The sequence below is a fragment of the Scyliorhinus torazame genome, chromosome 11, assembly GCF_047496885.1.
Source record: "Scyliorhinus torazame isolate Kashiwa2021f chromosome 11, sScyTor2.1, whole genome shotgun sequence".
Lineage (NCBI taxonomy): Eukaryota > Metazoa > Chordata > Chondrichthyes > Carcharhiniformes > Scyliorhinidae > Scyliorhinus > Scyliorhinus torazame.
Genome location: NC_092717.1, coordinates 59,207,204 through 59,229,649, shown reverse-complemented (window position 1 = coordinate 59,229,649; position 22,446 = coordinate 59,207,204). Strand labels below are relative to the sequence as shown.

Here is a 22,446-nt window from a genome sequence, read left to right as displayed (position 1 = left end):
GATTGGCCACGCTAAATTGCCCCTTAATTGGAAAAAATGAATCGGGTACACTAAATTTATTTTTAAAAACTGTGAGAATTAAGTGATATTTGCTTTTTGCAGTGATAAACATATTATAAATTGGCAACCTATAATCATGTTGACTTTCTTCCCTCTCGTCCTCCATGTTACTATCGAATCCGGCTTCTAATACATTGCTGCATGTTCTTTATGACAATAGTTGTTTCCAGCATCAATGATTCTGTCACCAGAATATCAGTTGCTTTCAAATTGCAGGATTCATTATCAGAAGTAGAAGAGAAATATAAAAAAGCTATGGTCTCCAATGCACAACTGGACAATGAAAAATCTAACCTCATCTACCAAGTGGATACACTAAAAGATGTTATTGAGGAACTGGAAGAGCAGATGGCTGAGTTAAATAGAGAGAACGTTGAAAAATCAAAGGTAATCAATTATGAGAAACTAAGCAGTGCCTGACAGTTACTGTTTGTCTTGCACTTCAGATGTGTTTTCTGAACAATCTGTTGATCAAAAGGGCCCTTTAGGGTAATAATTGTAATTTTGCAGATTTGTCTTATTGTTAAATTGAAACAACTTCTGTTGCAGCAAGAGCTGGACCTGCTCAATTACCATCATTCAGGGAGAGGTGTATCAGATTGATTGTATTTAAAATTAATTCTGATGGTGTCTTTTAAAAACAAGTATTTGACAATATACTTTGCATCAAATAGTTAAATTTAAATTTTTTGATATTTCCCAAAAGGTACGCCATGTTAAAGATGGGCGCTAGCGTATTGATACTCGAGTGGAAACAGATCTACTGAGCATTAAGTCTGGTTAAAAGGGTGGTGAATGAGGAGTAGAGTTGATTTGCATTTTGGAATGTTCATTCATGATGTTGAAAGTGAAAAACGCTTTTAATCTAATTCAGAATAAGGAAATAATAAAAATGGACATTGTTTATACCTCTTTCAGGATGTTCCAAACAGTTTCCAAGCAATTGTTTACTTTTGAAGTTCAGTCTCTGTTTTTATATTCATGAATACAGCACTCATTTTCTGCACTGTGTGGCCCTATCAGCAGCATACAAAATGACCATTCGGTCGGTCTATTTTTGATAGTGATACTTCTTTAGTTAGTGCCATGGGATATTTTGTGTCCAGTGGACGCCCGGGAACAGACAAACCAAAATCAGACTTCATCAGCAAATGTGTGGACGACTGTGTGCCAAAGAAAGCAGTACGTACGTTCCCCAACCGGAAACCATGGCTCAGTCGCGAGATTGCCTCCCTACTGAAGGACAGATCTGAGGCGTTCAAGACAGACGATCCTGACCTATACAAGAAATCCAGGTACGACCTCCACAAAGTCATCCGAGATGCCAAGAGAGAATATCAAACCAAGCTAGAGTCACAGACAGACTCTCGGCAGTTGTGGCAAGAACTAAACAACATAACGGGCTACAAAGCGAAGTCGAACAGTATCTCTGGCAGCAGCGCACCCCTCCCCGATGAACTCAATGCATTCTATGCTCGGTTCGAGCAGATAACCAACAATCCGCTGGCGAGTGCCCCAGCAGCCCATAATTCACCCATACCCACCATCACATCTTCCGAAGTCAGATTGGCCTCCCTGAAAGTGAACCCTCGGAAGGCGACGGGCCCGGACGGGATCCCTGGTTGTGCACTCAGAGCCTGCGCGGACCAGCTGGCAGAGGTATTCGCGGACATCTTTAACCTGTCCCTACTCCACTCCGAGGTCCCCACCTGCTTCAAGAAGACCACCATCATACCGGTACCAAAGAAGAACCAGGCAACATGCCTCAATGACTACCGTCCAGTGGCCCTGACTTCAGTCATAATGAAGTGCTCGAGAGGTTGATCATGAAGCGCATCACCTCCATACTCTCAGAACGCCTTGATCCACTGCAATTCGCATACTGCTGCAACAGGTCCACATCAGACGCCATTTCCCTGGCCCTACACTCATCCCTAGAGCATCTCGAACACAAGGACTCCTACATCAGACTCCTATTTATTGACTACAGCTCTGCCTTCAACATCATAATCCCAGCCAAGCTCATATCAAAGCTCCAAAACCTAGGACTTGGCTCCCCACTCTGCAACTGGATCCTCGATTTTCTGACCAATAGACCACAATCAGAAGAATGAACAACAACACCTCCTCCACAATAATCCTCAAAACCGGGGCCCCGCAAGGCTGCGTACATCTACCCCTACTCTACTCCCTACACACACGACTGCATGGCAAAACTTGGTCCCAACTCCATCTACAAGTTTGCTGACAATACGACCATAGTGGGCCGGATCTCGAATAACGACGAGTCAGAATACAGGCGGGAGATAGAGAACCTAGTGGAGTGGTGCAGTGACAACAATCTAGCCCTCAATGCCAGCAAAACTAAAGAGCTGGTCATTGACTTCAGGAAGCAAAGTATTGTACACACCCCTGTCAGCATCAACGGGGCCGAGGTGGAGATGGTTAGCAGTTTCAAATTCCTTGGGGTGCACATCTCCAAAAATCTGTCCTGGTCCACCCCGACACTACCACGAAGAAAGCACAACAGCGCCTATACTTCCTCCGGAAACTAAGGAAATTTTGCATGTCCACATTAACCCGTACCAACTTTTACAGATGCACCATCGACAGCATCCTATCGGGCTGCATCACAGCCTGGTATGGCAACTGCTCGGCCCAGGACCGCAAGAAACTTCAGAGAGTCGTGAACACCACCCAGTCCATCACACGAACCTGCCTCCCGTCCATTGACTCCATCTACACCTCCCGCTGCCTGGGGAAAGCGGACAGCATAATCAAAGATCCCTCCCACCCGGCTTACTCACTCTTCCAACTTCTTCCATCGGGCAGGAGATACAGAAGTCTGAGAACACGCACGAACAGACACAAAAACAGCTTCTTCCCCACTGTCACCAGACTCCTAAATGACCCTCTTATGGACTGACCTCATTAACACTACACCCTGTATGCTTCATCCGATGCCAGTGCTTATGTAGTTACATTGTATATGTTGTGTTGCCCTATTATGTATTTTCTTTTCTTCCCATGTATTTAATGATCTGTTGAGCTGCTCGCAGAAAAATACTTTTCACTGTACCTCGGTACACGTGACAATAAACAAATCCAATCCAATCATCATCTAAGTTGTGAATAAATATGGTGACCAGATGCGATGCCTGTGAGGCACCACAGGTCACATGCTGCCAGTTGGAGCACCTGCATTATCTCCATTCTTTATCTCTGCCACTCAGCCATTTTCCTAACTAGGTAAATAATTTTCCTTCAATTCTATATAGTTCAACTTGAACTAACAGCTTCTTACAATAGGGAACATTTCCCGACCAAACTATCTATGTCATATTTAACATAGGAGTGTTCTTTCAGTGTGTAGCGCTGTCTTTGACTAGGAGCAGGAAGAGGCCATTTGGTCCCTCAAGCCTGCTCTACCATTAAATTAAGATCATGGCTGTTCTGATCATGACCTCAACTCCACATTCCTGCCTTTCTTCAATATTTTTTGATTCTACCTCTGCCTTAAAAAATATTTCTGGGGGAAAAGGTTCCAGAGACACTTGACCCTCAGAAAAACATCTATTTTCCATCTTAAGTGAGAAAAATAGGTTTGAATTCATGGGATATTGGCACCAGTACTGGGAAAGTAGGGAGCTGTTCCGATGGGACGGTCTTCAGCTGAATCATGCTGCGACCAGAGTCTGAGCAAATCGCGTACCTAGGTTTGTAGATAGGGCTTTAAACTGAATAGATGGGGGGCTGGGGTTCAGTTGTTGGGGAAATTAGAAAACCCAAATTAAAGGGGGAGGTAAGAGTACAGGTTAGCAATGTGGTGGATGGGTACCAGAATATAAAGGTATGGGGCAGAATGGATGAATGACTATGCACCAAGGAATTATAGAAGAGTGGGGAAATTCAACAGTGAAATAAATTTAAAAGCTTTGTATCTAAATGCACGAAGCATTCAGAACAAACTTAATGAGCTAATGGCGTAAATAGAAACAAAAGGGTATGATTTGGTGCCGATTACTGAAACATGGTTACAGGGAGACCAGGTCTGGGAGTTGAATATCCAAGGGTACACAGTATTTCATAAAGATAGACTGAAAGGAAAAGGAGGTGGTGTAGCCCAGCTGGTCAGGAAAGAGATCACTGCTGTAGTGAGAAATGACATCACATGGGATTAAGGCTAACTCATTAGCTTGCATCGGAGACTGGCTGATGGACAGAAGAAAGCAAGGATAAATGGGTCTTTTTCTGGATGGCAAGATGGAACTAGTGGGAGTCCCATGGGGTTTGATCATTGGGCTCCAGCTATTTACAATCTATATAAATGACTTGGATAGAGGAATAGAAGGTTCTACAGCCAAATTTGCAGACAACACAAAAATAGGTGGGCCAATAAATTGCAATTTGGAAATAAGAACCGTACAAATGGATTGATAGGGTAGGAGAGTGGGCCACGATGTGGCAGATGGGAATTTAACGTGGCTAAGTGTGAGACCATACATTTTGATCGGAAAAATGGGAAGAGACTTCAGGGTACTCCATTGCAGAGGGTTCTGGGTGTTCATGAGTCACAGAAAATTAGCATGCAGGTACTGCAAATAATAAAGAAAGTGAATGGAATGTTAGTATTTACAGCTAAAGTAACAAAGTATAAAGGTAAGGAAGTGTTGTTGCAACTCTACAAGGCATTGGTGAGACCACACCTGGAGTCTTGTGCACAGTTTTGGTCTCCTTATTTGAGGAAAGATGGAGTGGCATTGGAGGCAGTTCAGAGAAGGTTCACTAGGTTGATTCCAGAGGTGAGGGGCTTGTCGTATGAAGAGAGGTTGAACAGTTTAGGCCTATACTCTCTGGAGTTTAGAAGAATGAGGTGAAATCAAATTGAGGTATACAAGATGATAAAAGGTATGGATAAAGTAGACGAGAATGCTTCCTCTTGTGAAGCACTCTAGAACTAGAGGGCATAGTCTTACGATAAGAGATAGAACATTTAAAACCGAGTTGACCCAAAGGGTTCTGAATCCGAGGAATTCACTGCCTAGAGTGTGGTGGATGCTTGGACAGCGAATAAATTTAAGGAGGAGTGAGACAGATTTTTAATTGCTAATGGGTTGAAGGGTTATGGAGAATGGGCAGGATGGTGGAGCTACGGCCAGAATGAGATCAGCAATGACTGAATGGCAGAGCTGACCCGATGGGCCAAATGACCTAATTCTGCTCCAATATCTTGTCTTATGAGACCCATAGTTCTAGTCTCTCTCGCAAGGGAAAACATCCTTTCAGCATCCAACTTATTTAGGTCACCTCTCATTATTCTAAACTCCAGAAGTTGGGCAGCACGGTAGCACAGTGGTTAGCACTGTGGCTTCACAGCACCAGGGTCCCAGGTTCGATTACCCGCTGGGTCACTGTCTGTGCGGAGTCGCCACGTTCTCCCAGTGTCTGCGTGGGTTTCCTCCTGGTGGTACGTTTCCTCCCACAGTCCAAAGGCGTACAGCTTAGGTGGATTGGACATGCTAAATTGCTCTTCGTGTCCAAAAGAAAGCTTAGGAGGGGTTACTGGGTTACAGGGATAGTGGTGGAAGTGTGGGCTTAAGTGGGTCGATGCAGACTCGATGGGCCGAATGGCCTCCTTCTGCATTCTATGTTCTATGTTCCAATGGATACTGGAGCAGCCTGTCCAGTCGTTCCTCCTAAGAAACACGGCCATCCTAGATATCTGTTGAGTGGATCCTCTGAACTGCTTTTAACGTATTTATAGCCTTAACAATGAGTGAGTTTCATTCTTGGCGTTGTCATTCCTAATTTGTCACAAATGCTCATAAAATGATGAGGGAATGTGGGGGACTTCAGTGGCAGCCATGGAGTGAGCGGTCACATATTTTCTGGTTCCTGCTCAAGGCAGATCTTTCCGGTCTTTTCCACGAAGTATTTGGGACCAAGACCTCGTTTAAAAAAAAAAAAATGTTTTTATTAAGAATTTTTCAACAATATTTTCCACCGTACAAACAAACCCCCCCCGTAACAAAGAAAAGAAAGAGAACTCGCATGGCAAGACATGAACATGGCAAGTCAATAAGATACAGAACTTTGTACATTGGTTTCTTCCCGTACATGTCAGTTTCCGGATCATTCATGTGTTTTCTTGCTCAAATGCCCCCCAAAGGAACCCCCCTTCTCTTCCCCCCCCCCCCCCCCCCCCCCCCGGTTGCTGTTGCTGCTGTCCGACCTTCATCTAACGCTCCGCGAGATGGTCTAGGAACGGTTGCCACCGCCTGTAGAACCCCTGCGCAGACCCACTCAAGGCAAACTTTATCCTTTCCAACTTGATAAACCCAACCATATCATTTATCCAGGCCTCCTCGCTGGGGGGCTTCGCCTCCTTCCACATTAGCAAGATCCTTCGCCGGGCTACTAGGGACGCAAAGGCCAGAATGCCGGCCTCTTTCGCCTCCTGCACTCCCGGCTCGTCCACTACTCCAAATAGTGCTAGCCCCCAGCTTGGCTTGACCCGGACTTTCACCACCTTAGATACTGTTCCCGTAACTCCCCTCCAGTGCCGGGCATGACCAAAACATATGGACATGGTTCGCCGGACTTCCTGAACACCTCCCAGATCTGTCCTCCACCCCAAAGAACCTACTCAGCCTCGCCCCCGTCATATGCGCTCTATGAACCACCTTAAATTGTATCAGGCTAAGCCTGGCACACGAGGAAGAGGAATTAACCATACTTAGGGCATCAGCCCATAGCCCCCCCCTCAATCTCCTCCCCCAGCTCCTCCTCCCATTTACCCTTCAGCTCCTCTACCAAAGCCGCCCCCTCTTTTTTCACCTCCTGGTATATCGCGGACACCTTGCCCTCTCCAACCCATACGCCCGAAATCACCCTAGGTTTACTCCTCTTGTATGGCTGGTGGATTGATCCACAGATAAGAGTGGTGCACGAAGGGAAGAGCTGATGGAGCAGGAGAGTCTTTGTGGTGAGCCACAGGGAAAAGATGGCGATGGGGAAGGGGGCTACTCTGCCTGCCCAGTGGTCGACGGAGCAGTGAGGGCTGCTGTTCGGGGCTACGTGGAGCTAAACGACACGGGGGAGCTTACCGCCGCCATGGTGTGGGAGGCACTCAAGGCGGTGGTTAGAGGGGAGTTCATTTAAATTTGGGGGCACGGGGAGATAGCAGAGAGGGGGGAGATGGCAAGACTGGTGGACAAGATTTTGAGGGTGGACAGGAGGTATTTGGAGGCGCCGGAGACGAGGCTGTTGAAGGAGAGGTAGAGGCTCCAGATGGAGTTTGGGCTAGTTCTGCAGAGAAGGCAGTGGGGCAGTTACGGAGGGCCAGAGGGGCAGCATATGAGTATGGGGAGAAGGAGAGCAGGATGTTGGCCCAACACTTGAGGAACCAAGAGGCGGCGAGAGAGATTGGCAGCATAAGCAATGATAAGGCTAAGGTGGTGATGGAACCAGTGGGGGTGAATGGCGCGGAGAACCTGGTTCAGGGACTGGGGACCCCAACTGGGTTGAGGGAGGTGATTGAATGGGGACGATGCAGGCAGGGAAGGCCCCTGGGCCGGATGGGTTCCCAGTAGAGTTTTACAAAAGGCTTGGGGCGGATCTGGGGCCACTGCTCATGAGGGCGTATAATGAAGCAAGGGAGAGGGAGGAGCTCCCCCTTACATTGTCACAGGCTGATATTAAAGAAAGATAAGGATCTGGAGCAGTGTGGGTTGTACTGACCGATATCATTACTGAATATCGACACCAAGCCGCTGGCGAAGCTGCTGGCCTCGCAAATAGAGGACTGCGTCCCGGGGGTGATAGGCGAGGACCAAATGGGTTTGTGGAGGAAAGGCCAAAGAACAAAGAACAAAGAAAAGTACAGCACAGGAACAGGCCCTTTGGCCATCCAAGCCTGTGCCGACCATGCTGCCCGTCTAAACTAAAATGTTCTACATTTCCTGGGTCCGTATCCCTCTATTCCCACCCTATTCATGTATTTGTCAAGATGCCCCTTAAATGTCATTATCGTCCCTGCTTCCACCACCTCCTCTGGCAGCGAGTTCCAGGCACCCACTACCCTCTGTGTAAAAAAAACCTGCCTCGTACATCTCCTCTAAACCTTGCCCCTCGCACCTTAAACCTATGCCCCCGAGTAATTGACCCCTCTACCTTGGGGAAAAGCCTCTGACTACCCACTCTGTCTATGCCCCTCATAATTTTGTAGACCTCTATCAGGTCGCCCCTCAACCTCCGCCGTTCCAGTTCGAGTTTATTCAACCGCTCCTCATAGCTAATGCCCTCCGCACCAGGCAACATCCTGGTAAATCTCTTCTGCACCCTCTCTAAAGCTTCCACATCCTTCTGGTAGTGTGGCGACCAGAATTGAACACTATACTCCAAGTGTGGCCTAACTAAGGTTCTATACAGCTGCAACATGACTTGCCAATTCTTATACTCAATGCCCCGGTCAATGAAGGCAAGTCCTCCTTGACTACCTTCTCCACCAGTGTTGCCCCTTTCAGTGACCTGTGGACCTGTACACCTTGATCTCTCTGACTTTCAATCCTCTTGAGGTTTCTACCATTCACTGTATATTCCCTACCTGCATTAGACCTTCCAAAATGCATTACCTCACTTTTGTCCGGATTAAACTCCATCTGCCATCTCTCCGCCCAAGTCTCCAAACAATCTAAATCTGACCAGTCCTCATCGCTATCTGCAATTCCACCAACCTATGTGTCGTCTGCAAACTTACTAATCAGACCAGTTACATTTTCCTCCAAATCATTTATATATACTACGAACAGCAAAGATCCCAGCACTGATCCCTGCGGAACACCACTAGTCACAGCCCTCCAATTAGAAAAACACCCTTCCATTGGTACTCTCTGCCTCCTGTGACCTAGCCAGTTCTGTATCCATCTTGCTAGCTCACCCCTGATCCCGTGTGACTTCACCTTTTGTACCAGTCTACCATGAGGGACCTTGTCAAAGGCCTTACTGAAGTCCATATACATAACATCCACTGCCCTACCTGCATCAATCATCTTAGTGACCTCTTCGAAAAACTCTTATCAAGTTAGTGAGACACGACCTCCCCTTCACAAAACCATGCTGCCTCTCGCTAATACGTCCATTTGCTTCCAAATGGGAGTAGATCCTGTCTCGAAGAATTCTCTCTTGTAATTTCCCTACCACTGACGTAAGGCTCACCGGCCTGTAGTTCCCTGGATTATCCTTGTTACCCTTCTTAAACAAAGGAACAACATTGGCTATTCTCCAGTCCTCCGGGACAGTGAGGATCCAAAGATTTCTGTCAAGACCTCAGCAATTTCCTCTCTAGCCTCCTTCAGTATTCGGGGGTAGATCCCATCAGGGCCTGGGGACTTATCTACCTCAATATTTTTCAAGACGCCCAACACCTCGTCTTTTTGGATGTCAATGTGACCCAGGCTATCTACACACCCTTCTCCAGACTCAACATCCACCAATTCCTTCTCTTTGGTGAATACTGATGCAAGGTATTCATTTAGTACATCACCCATTTCCTCTGGCTCCACACATAGATTCCCTTGCCTATCCTTCAGTGGGCCAACCCTTTCCCTGGCTACACTCTTACTTTTTATGTACGTGTAGAAAGCCTTGGGATTTTCCTTAACCCTATTTGCCAATTACTTTTCGTGACCCCTTCTAGCCCTCCTGACTCCTTGCTTAAGTTCCTTCCTACTTTCCTTATATTCCACACAGGCTTTGTCTGTTCCCAGCCTTCTAGCCCTGACAAATGCCTCTTTTTTCTTTTTGACGAGGCCTACAATATCTCTCGTTAGCCAAGGTTCCCGAAAATTGCCGTATTTATCCTTCTTCCGCACAGGAACATGCCGGTCCTGAATTCCTTTCAACTGACATTTGAAAGCCTCCCACATGTCAGATGTTGATTTGCCCTCAAACATCCGCCCCAAATTTAGCACATTCAACCTAGGGACACTCTTATCCTTGTCCACCAGCACTTTAAAACTTACTGAATTGTTGTCACTGTTCCCGAAATGCTCCCCTACTGAAACTTCTACCCCCTGGCCGGGCTCATTCCCCAATACCAGGTCCAGTACAGCCCCTTCCCTAGTTGGACTATCTACATATTGTTTTAAGAAGCCCTCCTGGATGCTCCTTACAAACTCTGCCCCGTCTAAGCCCCTAGCACTAAGTGAGTCCCAGTCAATATTGGGGAAGTTGAAGTCTACCATCACAACAACCCTGTTATTTTTACTCGTTTCCAAAATCTGTGTACCTATCTGCTCCTCTATCTCCCACTGGCTGGGAGGCCTGTAGTAAACCCCCAACATTGTGACTGCACCCTTCTTATTCCTGATCTCTACCCATATAGCTTCGCTGCCCTCTGAGGTGTCCTCCTGTAGTACAGCTGTGATATTCTCCCTGACCAGTTGTTCAACTCCGCCACCCCTTATACATTTCCCGCTATCCCGCCTGAAACATCTAAATCCTGGAACGTTTAGCTGCCAATCCTGTCCTTCCCTCAACCAGGTCTCTGTAATGGCAACAACATCATAGTTCCAAGTACTAATCCAAGCTCTAAGTTCATCTGCCTTACCCGTAATACTTCTTGCATTAAAACATATACACTTCAGGCCACCAGACCCGCTGTGTTCAGCAACATCTCCCTGTCTGCTCTTCCTCAGAACCATACTGGCCCTATTCCCTAATTCTCCCTCAATGCTTTCACCTTCTAACCTATTGCTTTGGTGCCCACCCCCCTGCCATACTAGTTTAAACCCTCCCGTGTGCCACTAGCAAACCTCGCAGCCAGGATATTTATGCCTCTCCAGTTTAGATGCAACCCGTCCTTCTTGTACAGGTCACACCTGCCCCGGAAGGGCTCCCAGTGGTCCAGATAATGGAAACTCTCCCTCCTACACCAGCTGTTTAGCCATGTGTTTAGCTGTTCTATCTTCTTATTTCTAACCTCACTGGCACGTGGCAAAGGGAGTAATCCCGAGATTACAACCCTAGAAGTCCTGTCTTTTACTTTCTGCCTAGCTCCCTGAACTCCTGCTCCAGGACCTCATGCCCCTTCCTGGCAATATCGTTAGTACCAAAATGTACAACGACCTCTGCCTGTTTGCCCTCCCCCTTCAGGATGCCCTTCAGGCACTTGATGGCGAACGTGAGGAAGCTGCTTAATGTAATCATGATTCCTTTGGAGGGGCAGGCAGCAGAGGTAGTGGTGGCGATGGACACTGAGAAGGTGTTTGACTGGGTGGAGTGGGAGTACCTGCTGGAGATGTTGGGGTGATTCGGGTTCTGGCAGGGATTTGTCGCTTGGGTCTGGTTGCTGTATAAGATGCCGCTGCGATTATGCGGACGAACCAAGGGAGTTTGGGGTATTTTGGGCTGCATCGGGGTACGAGGCAGGGGTGCCCACTCTCTCTGTTGCTCTTAGCCTTGATGATAGAGCCGCTGGCAATGGCACTTGGGGCACGAGGGACTGGAGAGGGATTGAGCAGGGGGCATCGAACACAGGATCTCATTGTATACGGACGACCTGTTGCTGTATATTTCCGACCCGTTGGGCAGTATCAGAGGTATCATGGCGATTTTGGAGGAATTTGACCAGTTTTCAGGGTAGAAGTTGAATATGGGAAAGAGCGAGATGTTCCCGATTGAAATTAGAGGGCAGGAGAGGAGGTATGGGGAGTTGCCGTTTGGGGTTGTGGGGGAGACCTTTAGATATCTTGGTATCCAGGTGCCGCCGACTGGGCGCAGCTACACAAGTTGATTCTGGCTCGGATAGTGAAGCAGATGAAAGTGGATTTCAAGAGGTGGGATGTGCTGCTTTTGTTGCGGACAGGGTGGGTGCAGACAGTAAAAATGACATTGCTGCCAAGGTTTCTGTTTCTGTTTTAAGAACCTCCCAATCTTCGTCCCCAAGTCATTTTTTAAGACGGTCAATGCGCTGATTTCTGGGTTTGTGTGGACGGGGACGACCCCGCGGGTTAGGAGAACTTTCCTGATGTGGGGGAGGGGTTGCTGGCGCTGCCGAACATGGTGAATTGTTACTGGGAGCTGAATAATTGCCATGGTTATGAAATTGATCATGGGGGGGGGGGGGCGCTCAGCGTGGGGTCGGATGGAGGCGGCATCGTGTAAGGAAACATGTTTGAGGGCTTTGTTGTTGGCGCCCCTGCCATTCCCGCTGGCCAGGTACTCGTGATCCCAGTGGTGGTGTCTGCCCTAAGGGTTCCTCAGGGTGGGCACTGATTTGCAACAACCATGGGTTTGCACCATCAGGGTTGAATGCGAGGTTTCAGAGGTGGCGGCAGGCAAGGATTGAGCGATTTGTTGATCCGTTCATAGGGGGCAAATTTGCAAAGTTAGAGGATCTGGAGGAAGAGTACAAGTTGCCCACCGGGAATGGTTTTGGGTACCTGCAGGTCCGGGACTTCGTAAGGAGAGAAGTGTAGTCGTTTCCTGGGCTGACGCCCCTGGGTTTGCAACACAAGGTGCTGTCAAGGGATGGGATAGGAGGGGAAGGTGTCCAATATCTGTAAGGAGTTGATGGATTGGAGGGGGCCCTGGTGGGACACATGAAGTGCAAGTGAGAGGAGGAACTGGGGGGTGGGGGGTGGAGCTGGGAGGAGAGGCGGGAGCCAAGACGTGGACAGAGGCTTTGCGGAGGGTGAATGCATCCTCATCGTGTGCGAGGTTAAGCCTCATCCTGTTTAAAGTGATACTAAGGGCGCATATGACAGTATCAAGGATGAATAGATTATTTGAGGGGGTAGAGGATAGGTGTGTGTAGGGAAGCCCGCGAATTACGTCCACATGTTCTGGGCATGTCCAAGACTGTGAAGGGGTTCTGGCAGAGGTTCGCGGACGTGATGTCCGAGGTGCTGGGGGAGGTGATGGTCCCGTGTCCAGAGGTGGCGATACTTTGAGGTGTCGGAAGATCGGGTGTCCAGGGGATGAGAGAGGCGATGTCTTGGCCTTTGCCTTCTTGATAACCCGGAGATGGATTTTGCTCGGGTGGCGGGACTCGGAAGGGCCAAAAACAGGAGGTGGGTGAGCAACCGGCGGAATTCCTGAGGCAGGGGAAGGTCTGGTTTGTCTTGAGATGGTCGGTGCATTGAGCCATTTATTGATTTAATTAACGAAGTTTGAGGGGTCAGCAGGGTTTGGGTTGTTTATAATGTTTGGTGGTTCTTCTGCTTGTGAATGTTTATATGAAAATGCCTTGAATACAATTATTTTTCAAAAAGAAATGATGAGGGAATCTGATTGCGGAGCCACAAGTAAGAACATAAGAAATTGGAGGATGAGGATGCTATGTGGCCTCACCAACAACACGGATTAGTATAGGCCACAATTTGATTTCTAGTTTGTGTTGAGTTGTCTGATAGCAGCCAGCTGGTGTTAGGGATGTTGTGATTGGCCTCGCCAGATTAGCTTCTTTCCAGCGACCACTGATGCAAATCTGGATCGGGTTCAGAAGCAACTCTGGACAGAGAGAGAAGAAAAGTATCAATAGGTGCTGCTCAATCTCCATTAGGAAAAGTTGGCTGATAAAGAATGGAGATGTGTGTGTGTGTGTGATGAACAGCTGAAATAAATTATAACAAAGTTTTGAAAAAAATGTACTTTTGCTTATTTTTCAGGAACTGGAACGGCAAAAACATATGTGTAATGTGTCGCAACATAAAGTAGAAGAACTAAAAGAGGGTATTCAGCAAAGAGACAAACTTATTGAGGTATGTGGAGGGTGATGGCCTTTTTTCTTATCAAAAGGTCTTATCTCGGTGTTTGTATCAATTGATAAAATAAACTTCTATCATTGGTAGAAAACAGCCCATGGTTCTTGACGTCACTGAACTTGTAATTGTCAGTTTGGGTATTGCTGCTGAAAATTTGTTGGTAACTGCCTTGAGAATATCTTACAGTTATATTTAAATGATTTGGAGGAAAATGTAACTGGTCTGATTAGTAAGTTTGCAGACGACACAAAGGTTGGTGGAATTGCGGATAGCGATGAGGACTGTCAGAGGATACAGCAGGATTTAGATTGTTTGGAGACTTGGGCGGAGAGATGGCAGATGGAGTTTAATCCGGACAAATGTGAGGTAATGCAATTTGGGAGGTCTAATGCAGGTAGGGAATATACAGTGAATGGTAGGACCCTCAAGAGTATTGAAAGTCAGAGAGATGTAGGAGTACAGGTCCACAGGTCACTGAAAGGGGCAACACAGGCGGAGAAGGTAGTCAAGAAGGCATACGGCATGCTTGCCTTCATTGGCCGGGGCATTGAGTATAAGAATTGGCAAGTCATGTTGCAGCTGTATAGAACCTTAGTTAGGCCACACTTGGAATATAGTGTTCAATTCTGGTCGCCACACTACCAGAAGGATGTGGAGGCTTTAGAGAGGGTGCAGAAGAGATTTACCAGAATGTTGCCTCGTATGGAGGGCATTAGCTATGAGGAGCGGTTGAATAAACTCGGTTTGTTCTCACTGGAACGAAGGAGGTTGAGGGGCGACCTGATGGAGGTCTACAAAATTATGAGGGGTATAGACAGAGTGGATAGTCAGAGGCTTTTACCCGGGGTAGAGGGGTCAATTACTAGGGGGCATAGGTTTAAGGTGAGAGTAGCAAGGTTTAGAGTAGATGTACGAGGCAAGTTTTTTACACAGAGGGTAGTGGGTGCCTGGAACTCGCTACCGGAGGAGGTGGTGGAAGCAGGAACGATAGTGACATTTAAGGGGCATCTTGACAAATACATGAATAGGATGGGAATAGAGGGATACGGACCCAGGAAGTGTAGAAGATTGTAGTTTAGTCGGGCATCATGGTCGGCACGGGCTTGGAGGGCCGAAGGGCCTGTTCCTGTGCTGTACATTTCTTTGTTCTTTGTTCTTTGAATCTACGTAACTAATGAGCTGGATATTTTGAGGTGCCATGTATTTCAAAAACTATGAATTCAACCTATATCTTTGGATTTCTATCATCAAATCAAAAAATATATTTTCAAAAGCATAGTAGAGATCAGATTAATATGGATGATAGTAAGACATCAGTATATAATGTGTCAACAAATGAGTTGAGCTATTCATATGAACATAAACAAAAAATGATTTCAACACATTTATTTTATGTTCAACAATAAATGTATCACTTCCGCTTGTGACCATGACGTGATTGGTCACATAAAGGGCTGTTCCTGTTCAAAGTCACAGAAAAGGGCTCTTTTTACCCAGATCCGGGGGGGGGGGGAATTTTAATGAAAAGGCGTAGGTGAATGTGAGAGGAGTAATTTACCCCTGGAATGGTATGTCTTCTGATCACCAGACCCGGCAGAAAACAATGAGAGGTTTGGCTGGAAAGTTGAAACAGTCTTGTGCTTCACAGACAGTCTCTTCCAGCATGCAGGTGAGGGAGGGGCAAGCTGTAAGGCTTGTAAGATACAGGAACTGATTACTTTTATCGAGGAGGAATTCCATAAACAGAGAAAAGAAATGCATGAGAATTATGCAAAGGCCATTGCAGAAGCTGTGGCACCCCTGAAGAGTACTTTGGAGCGGATGGAGAGGTGTTTGGAGGTGCAGGGGTCACAGATTCAGGAGATTGAAGGAGTGATCTCGGACCACAGTGATTGTGTGGTGGCTCTGGAGGCGGAGGTGGAGGTGGGGCACCTTAGTAAAACGCTGAGGGCAAAGGTTGAGGAGCAGGAGAATACCTCGAGAAGACAGAACCTGCGAATGGTGGGCCTGCCTGAAGGAGTGGAAGGTATGAGTGCCAGGAGGTATGTCTCAAGGATGCTGGCGGGACTGGTGACAGAAGGGGTGCTAGTTAAGGCACCTGAAGTGGACCGAGCGCATAGGTCTCTGAGGCAAAAGCCTAGAGCTGGGGAGCCGCCGCGGGCAGTGACCTTGAGACTCCATAAATTTGTGGAGAAAGAGAAAATTCTACGGTGGACCAGGGAGAGGCGTAGCTGCGACTGGGAGAAAAATAACATCTGGATTTATCAGGACATCGGAGCCGAGTTGGCAAAACGGCGGGCAGGTTTCAACAACGCCAAGGCGATGCTGTACCAGCGGCAGATCAGGTTTGGGTTGCTCTACCCAGCGAAAGTATGGGTGACGTTCGGAGGCCGGGAGTATTATTTCGAGACCCCAGAAGCGGCCGAAGACTTCATTAAGGAGCATAAACTGGAGGAGAACTGAGTGGACAATGCTTGGGAACCGGGGTGCTGGCACTATGTAATGGTCGGGAGAATGTTTGAAGTGGGTGTCAGGATTGGGGGATTTTTGCCTTTATTTGGGGGGGGGGGGTTCAGTTCAATGTTGAGATTGTAAGGCGTTGTAGGGGTGAAAAGTTTGTGGGGCTGGATGTTCCCATCCCCCCTCCTGTTTTATGGGACTGTTTGGGTTCAACATCTGTTTGTTTGCTTTTGAAGAAGTCTACCCGGAGTTCAGGAGAAGTCCTTGTATGGGTGGGGGAGGGTAAGGCCAGCAGGAGGCCTTCTTCTTTGAGCTGAGGAGTGGGGGGGGAAAAAGGGTGGGGGAGGCCATTAGGATGTGCCTTTGGGTTGGGGCAGCCGCACTCGCAGGTTATGCTGGTGAACGGAAGTGAGGTGGTGAGGGAGAAGGCCAAGAGGGGTGCCACGGGAAGTGGGTGGGGACGAAGCGGAAGGGGGGGGGGGGGTTTCTGCAACGCGGCACTGGGTGAGGGATGACATGGTCAAGGGCGAAGAAAGGGGCCATCTGAGATGGGCTACATATAGAGTGGAATTAAAGGGGCAGGAGTTAAGTGGGGAAGATAACGGACGGTTGAGGGGATTGGAAGCGCAAGCCTCCGGTAAGGTTGGTAACGTGGAACGTCTGGGGACTGAATGGGCCAGTTAAAAGGTTGCGGGTGTTCGCGCACCTCAGGAGCTTGAAAGCGGGGGTTGTCTTTTTGCAGGAGATACACCTCCGTGTGAAGGACCAGGTTAGGTTAAGGAAGGGGTGGGTTGGGTAGATATTTCACTTGGGGTTTGATTTGAAATCGAGGGTGTGGCGATTTTAATGAGCAAAAAAATGGGATTCGTGAGTGCGAAGGAGGTGAGGGATCCAGGTGGGAGATATGTGATTGTGAGTGGGGTATTGGAAGGGGCACCGGTAGTGTTGATAAATGTGTATGCCCCAAATTGGGATGATGTGGGTTTTATGAGGGGGTTGCTGGCAGCAACCCCAGATTTGGCCACAAACCAGTTGATTATGGGAGGAGATTTTAACTGTGTCCTGGAGCCGAGGGTGGATAGATCGAGTCCCAGGTCAATGGGTAGGGTACGAATGGCAAGGGAGCTGGGGGGGTTTATGGAGAGGATGGGTATGGTGGATCCATGGCGCTTTCAGAACCCAGGGGGAAGGGAGTATTCCTTCTTTTCACATGTCTATAAGATGTATTCAAGGATTGATTACTTTGTAGTGAGTCGGGAAATTTTGGTTGTGGTGGAGGGGGCAGAGTATGCAGGGATAGTTACCTCGGACCATGCACCCCACTGGCTGGATATTCGGTTCAGTACGGGACGAGAGCAGAGGCCGGGGTGGAGGTTTGACTCGGAGTTGTTGTCGTATGTAGGATTTTGTGATGAGGTGTGGTTGGTGATTAGGGATTATGTGGAGTTCAATCAGAATGGGGAGGTGTCGGCGGGCATTTTTTGGGAAGCACTGAAGGCAGTGGTCCAGGGAGAAATTATCTCATTTACGGTTTGTGCGAATAAGGAAAGGAGGGCGGAACATGACCGTCTAGCGAGCGAGATAGTGGAGGTGGACAGGGAATATTCGAGGGTGCCCACCATGGAGGGATTGACGAGGAGGAAAAAGTTGCAGGGTCAATTTGACAGGCTGACAACGGGGAGGGTGGTAGGGCAACTACAGAGGGGGGCAATACAGGTATGGGGAGAAGGCGAGCTGCATGCTGGTGCACCAGCTGCGGAGGCAGGCTGCGTCCAGGGAAATATTGAAGATCCGGACTGGGGCTGGGGATGTGGTGTCAGAGCCAGGGAAGATAAATGAGGTTGTTAGAGAGTATTACATGGGACTTTCTGCACACACGAGTGCGGCCTCAACCGGGACCTGGGATTCATGTCGCATTACATTCATCCCCCACCATCTGGCCTGCGAAATCCTACCAACTGTCCTGGCTTGATACAATTCACACCTCTTTAACCTGGGGTTACCCCATCTCTGGATCTGTAAAGATTTAATCACCTGCTAATGGTCGCATTCCAAGCATTGTTTGGCATCTTTGAATTTGTCTATATATGTGTTTCTGGAACATACCTCTTCATTCACCTGACGAAGGAGCAGCGCTCCGAAAGCTAGTGACATCGAAACAAACCTGTTGGACTTTAACCTGGTGTTGTAAGACTTTGTACTGTGCTCACCCCAGTCCAACGCCGGCATCTCCACATCGGGACTTCATGAGGCAGACCCAGGGGGAGAGGAGGGGGACATGGGGTGGTTTCTGGACGAGCTGGAATTTCCCCAGGTGGAGGAAGCAAAGAGGCAGGTGTAGGAGGAGCCCCTGGGGCTGAGGGAGGCGCTGGATAGTATCAGGGGTATGAAGTCGGAGAAGGCCCCTGGGCCGGATGGGTACCCGGCAAAATTTTATAAGGAATTTGCGGCGGATCTGGCACCACATCTGTTGGGGGCGTTTAATGAAGCACTGGAGAAGGGGGAGTTTCCGGAGACAATGAAGCAGACAGTACTCACACTAATCCCCCAAAAAGGGAAGGATCCGATGGAATGTGGGTCGTATAGACCCATATCACTATTGAACACGGATGTGAAAGTATTGGCTAAGTTGTTGACAGGGAGGATGGAGGATTGTGTCCCGGGGGTGGTGCAGAAGATCAAACAGGCTTCGTGAAGGGCAGGCAGCTCGCGAGTAATACAAGACGGCTGTTGAATGGTGATGAATCCGTTGAGAGCTCGGGTACCGGAGGTGGTGGTGTCCATGGACGCGGAGAAAGCATTTGATCGGGTGGAGTGGCGGTACTTGTTCGAAGTTTTGGTTGGTTTGGGCTGGGATTTGTGGCACAGGTGCGGTTGCTACATGTGGCGCCAAGAGCAAGGGTGAGGACGAATGATACGAGCTCACGGAGTTTGACTTACACAGAGGTACGAGGCAGGGGTGTCCGCTGTCGCCGCTGCTGTTTGCGCTGGCCATAGAGCCATTGGCGATGGCTCTCAGGGAGTCGGCAGAGTGGCAGGGGATAATGAGGGGACAGAGGGAGCATCGGGTGTCGTTCTATGCCGATGACCTCTTGCTGTATGTTTCGGATCTGTTGGAGAGTATGGGAAAGATTACAGGCCTCGGGTTCTCGGGATAGAAGCTGAATGTAGAGTATTCCCGGTGAATGAGCTGGCACAGCGGGCTAATTTAGGGGGGATGCCATTTACGGCAGAGAGGGATAGGTGTAGGTACTTGGGGATTCAGGTAGCGAGGCAATGGACGGGGCTCCATAAGTGGAACTTAACGAAGCTGGTGGAGGAGGCCAGGGAGGATCTTAAGAGGTGCGATACACTGCACTTAATGTTGGCGGGGAGGGTCCAAGTGGTGAAAATGAATATTTTGCCGAGGTTCTTGTTTATCTTTCAGGCTCTCCCGATCTTTATACCAAAGGCCTTTTTTCGGAAAGTGGACACAATCATCTCTGACTTTGTATGGGCGGGGAAGGTGCCGAGGGTGGGGAGGACCCTGCTACAGAGACAGAGGCAGCAGAGGGGGGTTTGCATTGCCAAACTTGCTTCATTATTATTGGGCGGCGAATGTGGACAAGGTGCGGCGGTGGTGGGAAGGAGAAGGGGTAGAGTGGGTTAGGATGGAGGAGGAATCTTGTCAAGGGTCTAATTTGAGGGCTATGGTGACGGTAGCATTGCCAATGGCTCCGAGTAGGTATTCAGGGAGCCTAGTGGTGCAGTCCACGGTGAAGATATGAAATCAGCTGAGGAGGCATTTTAGGCTGGAAGGGATGTTGGTGCTAACGCCGCTGTGCGAGAATCATGGGTTTGAGCCGGGGGGGGGATGGATAGTGTATACAGGAGGTGGAGGGAAGTGGGGCTGGTCAAGGTGAGGGATTTTTATTTGGAGGAAGGGTCCGCCAGTCTGGAGGAGCTAAGGGAGAGAGTGGACCTGCCGAGGGGTAGTGAGTTCAAGTATCTGCAGGTTAGGGACTTTGCACGAACGGTCTGGAAGGGGTTCCCTAGATTGCCAGGATACACCCTGCTGGAGCGACTGCTGCTTCCGGATGTGGAAGGGGAGGGAAGAATTGGGGATATATATAAGTGGCTGGGGAGCAGGGAGGTGAGCGGGTGATGAAGATCAAGGAGAAATGGGAAGCGGAGTTGGGAATGGAGATGGGGAGTATGGAGTGAGGCACTGTGAAGGGTAAACGGGACCTCTTGTGCAAGGATGAGCCTGATAACAGTTTAAGGTGGTGCACAGGGTGCATAAGACTCGGGCGAGAATGAGTGGGTTCTTTCAGGGGGTAGCAGATGAGTGTGAGAGATGTGGGCGGGGGCCAGCGAATCATGCACACATGTTTTGGGGTTGTGAAAATTTGGGAAGATTCTGGGCAGGAGTGTTTGCGGTCTTAGCCAGGATAGTGGAGGAGGGAGTGGACCCGGACCCTTTGGTGACGATGTTTGGGGTTTCAGGGAAGCCGGAGCTCATGGAGAGGAGGAAGGCCGATGTCTTGGCCTTCGCCTCTCTGATTGCAGGGCGACAAATTTTGCTGGAGTGGCGGTCGGCATCGCCACTGAGGGTAGCAGCATGACTGGGTGACCTGTATGACACTCTGTGGTTAGAGAAGGTAAAGTATGAGTCAAGGGGCTCAGCAGGGGAGTTTGAGAAAAGTTGGGGGATGTTTGTGACTGTGTTTGAGGATCTGTTCGTCGCAGGGGGGTGGGCGATGGGGAGGGGGGGTTGAAAAAGGAGAAAAATCCATACAAACTGTATAGTTGATTGTTGGGAAGAATGTTTCCCGGGGTGTTTATTTGCTGTAACCTACTTTGATACAAGTTTGAATAAAATGCATGTTAAAAGAAAACAATAAATGTATACGCCATTATAGTAATCCTGAGTTGCAGAATGGCCTGAACTTTTAATACTTTAGCTGCTATCATCTTCAGCAATCGAGGGGAAATGATCAGACACACCTAATAGTTAAGAAAAGTTGGGAAAGTTTGTGTATTATTCGATTCTCGAGCCAAATTAGCTCCATTTTCAATAGATCAATTGCACACCACTTATGTCTGTAATCTAAACTTGTATCCTGTTTCAGCAGTCTGCTGATTTGTCTCCTTCGGGAATGACTGAAACAGCCTGGGCAAATGTAACAAACTTCCTCCTCATCAATGAATCCTAGCTACTTAAATGAGGAAAACTTTATATAGTACAGCTGACATCTAACAGCATCTGTAATTCTTCTACAAATGTGGTGTATTTATCTTTCTGCTGTCTTCTATTTCTTAATTGTGCACTATTATGGCCTAGTTTGTTCATTTTATTCAAGCCCTTTAAAAACATCTTTTTCTCTTAACTGCCTAATCTGTTTTATGCTCCGACCAATGCTGAACTTCCCTTCCTCGCCTGTGGCTTTTTCTGTAGGAGAACAAGTGTCTGCAGCAGAGGGTGGACACCCTCACCAGGGATGTATTTGATCTGCAGGAAACTGTCAACTGGAAAGACAAAAAAATTGGGGTAGGAGGTCATATTGAGCAGTGGTTGCATGGGGTGATGTTTGTTGACTAGTTAGTAAATGTGATGTCCCGTTCTACTATTCAGTGTGTTGGAGCATGATATACTGAGTAAAGAATTTAAGCAAAAGACAAACTACCTCATCGCAAATATCTTTAGTGTACATGTTGAATGTAGTTTTCCCATTTGTCTTCACTACATAATGTATGACATAGAATTACCGTTGTGGTTTATTTGCTTAATCAAACATCTCAGAGCATGTGACAGATTACAAAAGTTGTGCACTGTGAAGGCGAGGTTAATGTTGAGAAAATCTAGTTGAAAATGAGATCTGGTTTTTTCAAACTTCGACCCATTGCTTTCTCTCTTCCTACTGTCTCATCTGCTATATTCATGTCTTTGTTCAATTTACATACACTTTTTTTTCTCTGCCATGTCCTTTATCCTGCTTGCTGCTCTGTGCTCAGGCCCTAGAGAGGCAGAAAGACTACTTTGACTGCATTAGGAATGAGCGTGATGAACTGAGAGATGAGTTGGCTGATCTAAGGGAAAGCACAAAGGTAGGACATGTATGCGGCTTAGGCTAAACAGTGTTGAAGATTCATTTTTTGAGGCTTTTGGTTAAAATCAGCA

General features: G+C 48.0%; 1 protein-coding gene across 34 annotated transcripts in view; it reads left to right on the top strand.

The window, feature by feature from the left end:
• Window positions 1–22,446, top strand: part of lrrfip2 (leucine rich repeat (in FLII) interacting protein 2) — a 299,977-nt gene that overhangs the window by 242,323 nt on the left and 35,208 nt on the right. For 22 of the 34 annotated variants that reach the window (XM_072467326.1, XM_072467352.1, XM_072467351.1 and 19 more), the window contains 4 exons: window positions 277–447; window positions 13,731–13,823; window positions 21,724–21,816; window positions 22,281–22,373. In XM_072467326.1, the coding sequence (XP_072323427.1) occupies window positions 277–447; window positions 13,731–13,823; window positions 21,724–21,816; window positions 22,281–22,373 (450 nt within the window). The remainder of the gene's footprint in view (window positions 1–276; window positions 448–13,730; window positions 13,824–21,723; window positions 21,817–22,280; window positions 22,374–22,446) is intronic. The other 12 variants (XM_072467357.1, XM_072467358.1, XM_072467345.1 and 9 more) reach the window with 3 other exon arrangements.